The sequence below is a fragment of the Danio aesculapii genome, chromosome 2 (assembly GCF_903798145.1).
Source record: "Danio aesculapii chromosome 2, fDanAes4.1, whole genome shotgun sequence".
In the NCBI taxonomy this organism is placed as follows: domain Eukaryota; kingdom Metazoa; phylum Chordata; class Actinopteri; order Cypriniformes; family Danionidae; genus Danio; species Danio aesculapii.
In genome coordinates, this window is record NC_079436.1 from 41,350,879 (window position 1) to 41,362,017 (window position 11,139).

Below are 11,139 nucleotides of genomic sequence, written 5' to 3' on the forward strand. Positions count from 1 at the left end.
ACAGTAAATAATATTTGGCTAGATATTTTTCAAGACACTTCTATACAGCTTAAAGTGACATTTAAAGGCTTAACTAGGTTAATTAGGTTAACTAGGCAGATTAGAGTAATTAGGGAATTAGGGTAGTTATTGTATAACCGTGTTTTGTTCTGTAGACTATCGGAAAAATATATAGCTTAAAGGGGCTAATAATTTTGACCTTAAAATGTTTTTTTAATCATAAACTGCTTTTATTCTTGCCGAAATAAAACAAAAACTTTCTCCAGACGAAAAAATATTATCAGACATACTGTGAAAATTTGTGTTAAACATCATTTGGTAAATATTTAAAACAGAAAAAAATTCAAAGAGGGGCTAATAATTCTGACTTCACCCGTGTTACTATTTTATATTGACTTCTACCACGTGTATAACAAAACAATGATCTCTTGTAAGTCGTAAAAGGCAATGTCTTGATTCACTTAAAGACATAACAAACAAGTGATTGACTGCTTATTTTATTGACAATGAACTGTTACAATCAGGAAAATGTGCTATATGATATTTATACCTTTTACAAGCCGTAATAAAACTATAACTGGTAGTAAAGGTCATTTGGAATGGTTTACAACACCTATTCTTATGTTGAGAGTGGATCAGCACATGATTCAGATCACTAGATACCATCAGATGACATCTTTCATCACACACAGATTTACTCAATCTCATGATTCAACCTTCTATCTGGACAGTTCACATTAAAAATTTAATCACCCTCAAGTGGTTTCAAACCTTTATGAGTTTCTTTCTTCTGATAACTAAAGAAGATATTTTGAAGAAACCTGAAAACCTGAAACCATTATCTTCCATAACAAATACTTTGGAAGTCAATGGTTTCAGGTTTCCAGCTTTCTTCAAAACATATTCTTTTGTGTTTAACACAAGAAAGAAACTCAGAAACATTCAAAACACGAGTAACTAAATGATGACCGAATTAATTTTTCGAACGAACTGTCCCTCAACAGTAGTTCTCAGTTGAATCAACACAGATATGATAAGATGATTCTTATTTCAGTCTCTTGTGCTGACTTTATGTCGGAGTAGTTTGTGTTTACTGATGATGGAGACATGATTAGAACATGACTTGAGCTCTGAAATGGGTCTGTTTAGTGGCATTATTGCCCATGCCCGTCCTCAGCATCCACTTGGACTTCATCCTCTGTACATACTGCATGTCCTTCTGCTGCTGGCTCACGAAACCCTTACCTGAAGAAGATCAATTTTAAACAGTCAGTGGTGCACAAAGATAAAAAGACTTGAATGACCTACATAACATCTACAAAAACAAATATTGGATAAATCTTTTCTGTAAAATAGCTTACCGAAGTCTCCTGTCCACCCGAGAGCTTTGTACTGTTTGAGGACTCGACCAACAGCCTTCTGGTTATGTGCTGGAACCAATGCCCTCTGAACACCAAACCTCTGCTTGTAGTACCTCATTAGGGAACGATGGCCAATTTTAGCACCTGTAACATAAAGCAAATGCTATAATCAGATGATTTCTTCTGTAATATTTTCTCACTGCTTTGCTTTGTGTTTATTTTGTTATTGAAAAAGCGCAGCAAATATTATCATATTCATCTACATATCACTCTCAGCAGCATGGGCGGTGTCTGGGTTTACTATCAGCATACTACTGCAGTTATTTCTAACATTTATTTTTTTACTTCGAAGCAAAGAACATGTTCAATCTGCTGTGTTATGTGTGTATAATAACATGTAAATTAAATAACATAATGATCACAGAGTAATGTGTTAAATACCAGAGGGCAAAGTGAGCTCCAGCGTCTCGTCGTCAAACTCCACAGTCTTTTCATCAGGCAGCTCGCCATCTTTCATCTCCACATCAACTCCATCTTTAGCGTCAGGATAACTGCTCCTGTATATTTATAAGGAAAATCATTTTTAATCACATTCAAAATAACACATTCACACAGTATTTTGATGTTTAAACTTAAACCCCCTCAGTGATGGTGAGCACTATTTATTTCTCAGTTTTACAACTTAGTAAACCTGTACTAAACTAACATATGAAATCTGTTATACATGTAAAAGACACAAAACAAATTTATTCTTACTCTTAAAACAAATCACTTTTAAAAAATCTAAAAGTTAAAATTTCACAATGTAATGGAGTTAGTGACTGTCTCAGAAAATATACAATGCATCCAGAAAGTATTCATAGCACTTCACTTTTTCCACATTTGTTTATGTTACACCCTTAGGTACAGCCATTTTCAGGTCTCTCCAGACATGTTCAATAGGATTTAGGTCTGGGCTCTGGCTGGGCCACTCAAAGACATTCACAGAGTTGTTGTGAAGCCACTCCATTGATATTTTGGCGGTGTGCTTTGGGTCATTGTCCTGCTGGAAGATGAACCGTCGCCCCAGTCAGAAGTCAAGAGCACTCTGAAGCAGGTTTTCATTCAGGATGTCTCTGTACATTGCTGCATTCATCTTTCCCTCTATCCTGACTAGTCTTCAAGTTCTTGCTGCTGAAAAACATCCCCACAGCATGATGCTGCCACCACCATGCTTCACTCTAGGGATGGTATTAGCCTGGTGATGAGCGGTGCCTGGTTTTCTCCAAATTTAACGTCTGGCATTCACTCCAAAGATAATTTTGTTTCTTATGGTCTGAGAGTCCTTCAGATGCCTTTTGGCAAATTCCAGGCGGGGAGTTGTTTCCGTCTGGCCACTCCATACAGGCCTGATTGGTGGATTGCTGCACAGATGGTTGTCCTTCTGTAAGGTTCTCCTCTCTCCACAGAAGAATGCTAGAGCTCAGACAGAGTGACCATCGGGTTATTGATCACCTCCCTGACTAAGGCCCTTCTCCCCGATCACTCAGCTTAGATGGCCGGCCAGCTCTAGGAAGAGTCCTGGTGGTTCCAAACATCTTCCACTTACGGATGATAGATGAAACTTTCAGAGCAGCAGAAATGTTTCTGTAACCTCCCCCAGCCTTGTGCCTTGGGAAAATTGTGTCTCAGATGTCTACAGGTAATTCCTTTGTCTTCATGCTTGGTTTGTGCTTTGACATGCACTGTCAACCCTGGGACCTTATTTAGACAGGTTTATGCCTTTTCAAATCATGTCCAATCAACTGAATTTACCACAGGTGAACTCCAATTAAGCTGCTGAAACATCTCAAGAATGATCAGTGGAAACAGAATGTACCTGAGCTCAATTTACAGCTTCACGGCAAAGGCTGTGAATACTTATGTACATGCAATTTTTCAGGATTTTTATTGGTAATAAAATTGCAACAATTTAAAAAAAAATCTTTGTTTCACATTGTCATTATGGGGTATTGTGTGTAGAATTAAGGAAATAAATTAATTTAATCCATTTTGGAATAAGGCTGTAACATAAAAAATGTGGAAAAAGTGAAGCGCTATGAATACTTTCCGGATCCACTGGTTGTTGGTTCTATTCTAATGTTAGGTTGTTTTGAAGCCAGAAGTTATGACATGTTGATAATAATAAAAAATAATAAAAAAAACGCAAATAGATGATTTCCATTTCCACACAAACTATATGTAATTAATAACACCAATTTTTTACAGCACTTCTTAATATTTATTAATGCCATGCCATTTACACATATATTTGTTAATAAAAGCTTGTTAAAATCAGTTTCTAAGCTTATTTTATACAACTTGAAATAATAAAAAGGCATTAACATACATACAAATTAATGTAAGCAAAAATTATTACTGAAGTAAATGCCTTCTTAACTGCAATGCCTTATCTGCGACTGAAGAAACAATATATATAACTTCATAGTTACCATACTTATTTTGATGTGTAGTTTTTTAATCAGAGATTATGTAATACTCACAAACAGACCCAAAACTAAATCTGTTCAAAAAATGTCAAAATTGTCTGTATACCTGAAATCATAGAAATCTGCAAACTCAAGTGCAGCGTCTCCATCTGTGAAGAGTTTGCAGTGACTCTTGTCGGTCATGTGTGCCTGAACTGCTTCTGTAGAGTAGAATGACTTCCCTTTTTCATTACACCATAAGCATACCTTACCAACGCCGACTTTCTCTCCTACAGAAAAACGACAGAAACATTCATAACAACAAATTCTAACAATAAAAGGTAAACTCAGCCTTCTCCCTAGCTTACCCAGGTATGACATCAGTCCTCTCAGGTCCACTAGATATTCAATGTCTGGGATGAAGAAGCTGTGTGTTTTGGTCATGTGTGTTATGTTTCGGCTGAGCGAGTGTGAATGATGTCCGCAGAACAGACAGTCTGTCACTAGGATTGAACCGGGGGCAAGAGCTGCCCCAGATGTAGAGTCTTGCTCCATCTCTTCTTCCTCTTCATCATCATCATCGTCATCATCCATTTCCTCATCCTCATCAACATCCTCCCAATCTGAGAAGAAAAACAGTGATTCTTAATTACAGTTATGAAACAAATTTAATAAGCTATAAAACTGCTGTACAGAAGACAGTAGCATCATTATTCAGTTCAGTTCGATGTCGAATCAATTCAGTTCAATAAAAGTTATCAATGAAAATTTATTTCTATATTTTTATATACCACGGAACATTAAAAATAGTTTATCCATATTAATAATAAAATTAGCTAATATTTGTAAATTAATTTCCGAATTCTTTTGTGCACAATTAATTTCAATGTTGATTCAGTTCAGATTAATAACTGTCGGTGTTGCAAATAGAAATAGACGATAGAGCTGTGCGATTAATCGTAAATCTAATCAAAATCGCGATTTGAAACATTGTGATTAGCTAATCGCAAGAGACTGCAATATGAAATATATCATTTAATTTCCTCCCACACAGAGAAAAGGCGAGACTGCCGTCTGTGTGCGATAGTCTTACTAGTCAATTGAGTGAGGACACTTTTGTTCTGCCCAATCAAAATTGCGCAACCGAACTATGCGGAATGCCCATAATAGGGTATATGCGGCGCTAGTGTTTCCTCCCATACTGATAAACTTCTGGTGAACTGTTAATGTGACTTTTTTCCATTTTATATGGTTTCTTTCACAGCACTGATGTTGTAATGTCATTAAAATACATTCAGATAAACAGACATTGGCCTTCATTTAGTTGCTCAAGCGTAAACGAGACAAAAAACTGTTTCTTCGTACGCACCTGTCAGAATCGGCAGGCTAGCGCAGAAGCTCCATTGAATATACTAGGGTAAAATAAATGTAAATATTTTAAAAACATGGTGGGGAAAAATTTAATTTAATGCAGTGCTTCTTGTACAATCTAAGATACATACAGCTCACCGCAAGCGCTTAATCCAGGTTATTGACAAATTAAAAGTCCTTTAGTTTAATTCCGCATTTACCTTATAAAACAAACAAACAAATAGGAAAGCGCGAACGAGTGGTATGATGGCGTATTTTGGGTTCAAAGTCACAACCACCAAACAGGCACGAGGAAATACAATAACCAGCACCTAAGAAAGCACCACATGTGGCTATACGAGGAGCGTCTTGCTAAAAAGTAAATTTACAAAAACACTGAATCTAGTAGCGAGCAACAGCAAAGAACAATTTCAGAGTAGTTTGCAGCTGTTACACCGTATGAAAAAACATCACGAAGACACCAGGAGATAACTAACGCCATAACTCACTACCTCGCTAAAGACACAGTGCCTTTTAATATGGTGACCAAAGAGGGATTTAAAAACCTCATCCAAATGCTGGATAGGAGATACTCCTACGTCTCACGCATATTTTAGCCATTTTGCTGCTGTATGTTGCATGTTGTGATATTTTGTGTAGCATCTATGATAATTATTTTGTTTTTAGACAATATAGGCTACAGAAAGGCACTTTGCTGAGTGTTCTGTATTTTTATAATTACTATTTTTGTTTGTATAATAAGCTACACTATCTCCCTAATTTGAGTTGAACTTATTTACAGAAAAGTGAGGTTTTTACTTGTGCTTACTGTTTGCTGTAGAGAAAAATGAGTGTTTAATTTGAATTAATGTTGGAGTAAGTTAATATCTTTTCAGTTCCTTTTTTAACAACACTCACTGCATTTTAGCAGTAAGAAGCTATGATACAGATTATTGAGATCACAGAAATACTGAAATCACAATATCTGTCAAAAAATTGCTATTAGATATTTTCCCCAAATCGCACAGCCATAATATAAGCTCTAAAAAATAACAATGTCAATATTAAACAAAATTTAGTTTGACTTTCATTCAATTCAATTCGATTAATGTGAATAATGCAATTATTTCCAAGAAGCAGAGCACAAACTTGACAGTACGATGTCTACGTTAGAATAACAGTGCAGTTAAAGGGATAATTCACCCAAGAATTCAATTTATTCATCCTCAAGTAGTTCCATACCTACATGAGTTTCTTTTTTTCCATTGAACACACAAATACTCTATACTCTATATATAAATACTCTATAGGACGTTAGAAACCTGTAGCTATTGACATCCACAGTAGGGCTAATTGGAAAGTAATCAAAATTGACATTCAGAACCTACAATCGTTCTAATGTCAATTTTTTAAATTACACTCCCTACCGTGTGTGGAGTCACATGACCCCGCTCTGTTAAGGCCAATTTATTTGCCGGTTCTACTAATTCCGATCCATGCCCAGGCCCGTTTCCCGGATCGTTTAAGAAGTGTGAGTGCTCCGAATCGGGCTCAGGCGGTTTAGTTGGCCGGGTGAAAGAGGTGTGCCAGAGCGCGGTTCACTTGGGTTCAGGCACGGTACAGGTAGTGTGAGTGCAAAGCGCGCCTGAGGCCGAAAGAGAAGGCGAGATGTGACTTTTAAGGGACTGTTTCATATGGATTTATTAATCATTCTTACCGTTTAGTGAACGCAAACTGTCGTAGATTATTAAAGACGCAAAACCCTCACTGCGCCACAGCTGCACCTTTAGCAAACCTCCTAATACCTGCAGCACAATGACTTTATGATTGTTTATGAGTGTCAAAAGTGGCTGATCTGTTCAGCGAAATATTTGACTGAGTGTCACTGCATCCCAAACGACTAAAACGATATAAAGAAATCTCCACTGTGCTGAGCGAGAGCGCTTCTTAAACTGAACAGTGCATCATGGATGACGCAAGCGTGCTCACCATTTGGGAAATATATGTAAAAAAATAATAATAATTCACAGGGGGCGAATATTTTTGACTTCAACTGTATATCGTTTCGAATAATCGGGATTACAATTATGAAAAAAATAATCGTGATTATGATTTTTCCCATAATCGAGCAGCCCTAACATTGACACAGCAAAATTTATTGAGGTCATGTGCAAGTATTGCACGATAAGTCAGTATATTGATCATTGTGACAGGCCTAGTAATAACTCATACCCTCCTCTTCTTCACCCTCCTCTTTTGCGATCTTCTTGGCCTGCTGCTCAAACCATTGCAGCCGAGGTGGTTTGTCAGGCCGCTCTCTGGCCAGTTTCTCTGTGGGCGTGGCTTTGGAAGGGGTGTGTCTTTGCTGCTCTTTAACTGCTTTCTGAATCGCCTCATTCTGTGCATCTTTTTCTAGCCCCGCCCCTTTCTCCAGATTCTTCTCGTTCATTCGCTGTACAGTCTCCTGTGCGGCAGCCAGGGCTTTCTTCTCCGCCTGCTGGTGCTTATTGGACTGGATGTGGTTGGTGTAGGCGTTGTCGGTGGAGAACTTTTTGCTGCAGGTGGCGCAGTAGGCCGCTTCATGTCCGGCACTCTGGCTCTGCTGCTCGGCCGCTGCCCGCTGCGCCAGCACTCGCTCCTGGAAGTTTTCTGCCGTGACGGGGGGCATGTCTGCAACCTTCCTCTTCAGATTGTAGCGGTGCCAGTCTGTTTTATAATGCGCCCGCTGGACCTCGCCATCAGAAAACTGCACACGGCAGCTTATGCAGGTGTATGACATGACTGCAGGAAGAAAAGAAAAAAAATCTGTAACAAATTAATTTTAAGCATTATGATCATTTCAAATGAAAGGTCAAACTTGTGTTTTTAATAAAGTGCTGCAGACATGAGGATTGGTTTAAAGATTTTGTTGGCCAATATTTTGATAGACAAAAAAGTAGCTAATTTTATTTTAATAAACTAATGTTTGTATTAGGGTGGCACGTTGGCACAGTGGTTAGCACTGTTGCCTCACAGCAAGAAGGTCGCTGGATGGTTGGAGTCCCAGCTGGGTCAGTTGGCATTTCTGTGTGGAGATTGTATGTTCTCCCAGTGTTCACATGGGTTTCCTCCGGGTGCTCCAGTTTCCTCCACAGGTCCAAAGACATGCGCTAGGTGAATTGACTGTAGTCTATGTGTGCATGTCCTGGTCCTCCAGGTTGGGGGTTAAGCATTGGGCTAACACCTCGTGAAAATTAGATGTTATGAAAGACCAGCATGATGCTGCTACATATCCACCTCCATATAAATGGCCCTGGGAGTATGCTAGTACTGTTTGTATTAAGTAACTCGATTAGAATATTTGAGGTGTGTGAAGTTTATGTTGTAGAAAAAACTCCAAAATACCTAATTTTTACATCGAAATAAAAATCCAATTTAAAATCCAGTGGCAAATTAGTCTTGATGTCATCTCAGCACCATTTGATCAGCAAAGCAACAAGACATTAAGCATATTTTAGTGAAATAAATGTAACATTTTTGAATTATTTATGTTTTATGTTGCCTTTTGAGGGAATTTTACTTTCCTAATTGCTGGGCGATTAAACAAAAAGTAATGGAAATCAACATTCAGAACCTATAATACATCTAATTTTTCCAGATCAAATTTTTTGTTACTTTCCCTACCAAGTGTGGAGTCAGGTGACCCCACTTTGTCAAGGTTAATTTATACTTATTATATTATTCTGATATTATACTTCTGCCAAGTGCACGCTTACGGTCCAGCGCAGTTTTTGCATACCCACACCTCTCAAAAAAATTTAACTACATGTCACAACGACACGTAGCGCAAGCTTTGTGATTGGTCAGTTTGGTAGTGATGACAAGGGTGGGCGGCGCAGAGAGCCACGTTTTAGGCAATGTGTGTTTTAATTTCAGTTGGTCAGCACTGATGTTCAATAAATAATCATAGATAATAGATGGTGTGTGTTTCCTTCAATTATTTTAAAATCAAGTAATGCACCTTTCATTCAAAAATCTCTCACTTGTAATATGTGAGCATAATTACTGTACAAAACCTGTCAGTGAACTATGAGGGCAAAAACTAAATAAATAAATAAAACAATCGTTCATTAATAATAGAGTTAAAATATTAAATTAATCGAGATTTTTATTTTAGGCCAAAATCGTTCAGACATATTAATTACTTCTAAACAAGGGTTTATTCAATATAAAGTATGTATACTTCGTTTTTGATATATCAAAGTACATTTTAGATTTTGAGTTTTTTTAAAAGGTTAAGTAAAAAATAAAGTGAATTTTTGTGTTCTTTTGCTGATATTTTGTTTGTCTTACAGTCACACCTGTTGTTCATATTAATAATTTCACACATGAGTGTGTTTTCTACAATAAAACACAATTAGTATTATTATTATTCTGTATGAAAAAAACAAGACCTTTTTGACAATTTGATGTTACATTTAATATTAGTTAACAAAATGTGACTTGTAACCAAACCACTGACTGTTTCAGTAACGTTAATTATTCGCACAATTAAACTTCATGATCAATTCTCCACATTGACATCGCCGTGTTTTAACCAACCATCGTGAGAACTTTCTCCATTTTTTCTACTTTAAATGAGAGACTAAAACGAAAATTAAAATCATGGCGTTTACGCTTGTGAAATTATGTAGCGATTTACAATTTAGTCAAGCGGCATGTCGTCAGATCTGTCACTTTGTGCACTAACGTTAACGTTACAGAACACTATAACAACCAAACCATGTGAGACAACAAGAAAAATTCGTGTCAGATATCATGTTCACATATCAGAAAGTGCAATCTTACTTTGTTTATTCGATTCCCTCTGGTAGAAGTTTACAAGTCCACAACAGCGATGACAACACGAGGATGGTGAAACAACCTTTGAACCCTACCCCCACAAAATCTTACAAATGGAGCGCCACCCTGAGGCGTGGAGAGGAAAAAGACGTCATGACTGTAATATTATAGACTAACAGTAGTAAAGATGGATTCGGATTTCTGCCTTCCAAATTCGTCCCAGCATGGATCAACATTGATAATTTTCTCATTACTTTATTAAGATGATTATTTGAATAATGAATAAATTATTGCTTAATGTTCAGTGCGTTTACCTGTCTCTTTGTAACTCTATTTTCAGAAGCCACCAAACTAAGTCAGAGCTCATGGAGACCTCGAGTGGAACTGAAGGACTGGATGATTGAAAACAACTGTTTTCCTCTTTGTATAATTATGTGTTAATACTGTCTAAAGTGATCTTGATATTATTATGTGTATATTCAGTTTAAAGCAATTTTCCTTTTTATTCAAGATAGACTTTGTATAGTAAGATTATAGCAGTCTGAATGCTGTTTATACCAGTTTTGAACTAGTTTGATAAGACAGCTGAGAGTACGAAGAATCAATCTTGGGTTTTTATAACAGATTGTCTCTTGCATGCGTATATGCATCCGATGGGTAGGGCCAGATGGAATCTGCTGACATTTTTTGCTATTTCTGCACAGAATTGTGTTAAAGATCTGCGGATTTATGCAGAATTATTTTGGGAGTATCATAACTAAAACCTAATATATGAAACAAAAAGTAATACCTTTTTAATTTATATTGAATGTTTACAATGCAAATCCAGTTAGATCCTCTTTATTTGGTAAACAAAGCAAGTCTCTCATATAATAAATCTACTAAAAGACAGAAAATATTACTTTACAAACTGTATTGTAAATAAACCTTATGAATATTTTTATATTAGTCAATAATATTACTGAAATTAATTTAAAAACTGAATAAATCTAAATTTACACACATTTACATAAGTAAATACATAGACTCAATGATAGGCTAGAAATCTGCAGAATTCTGCATGTGCAGATTCCGTGTGGGCCTACTGATGGGGCAGTTCTACAGGTCTGAGATCAGCTCTTCATTGTCTACGGGCGACTTGACCCAAGCCTCTTGTCGCC

General features: G+C 36.9%; 1 protein-coding gene across 1 annotated transcript; it reads right to left on the bottom strand.

Moving 5' to 3' along the window:
• Positions 1-481: 481 nt before the first annotated feature.
• Positions 482-10,066, bottom strand: znf622 (zinc finger protein 622). Its single transcript, XM_056479400.1, has 7 exons — positions 9,986-10,066; positions 7,391-7,939; positions 4,177-4,431; positions 3,936-4,098; positions 1,803-1,918; positions 1,362-1,505; positions 482-1,245 (listed from the first exon to the last, which is right to left on the bottom strand). Exons 2-7 carry the CDS (start codon positions 7,935-7,937, stop codon positions 1,112-1,114), a joined length of 1,359 nt encoding a protein of 452 aa, XP_056335375.1. The 5' UTR covers positions 7,938-7,939; positions 9,986-10,066; the 3' UTR covers positions 482-1,111.
• Between the last annotated feature and the right edge of the window lie 1,073 nt (positions 10,067-11,139).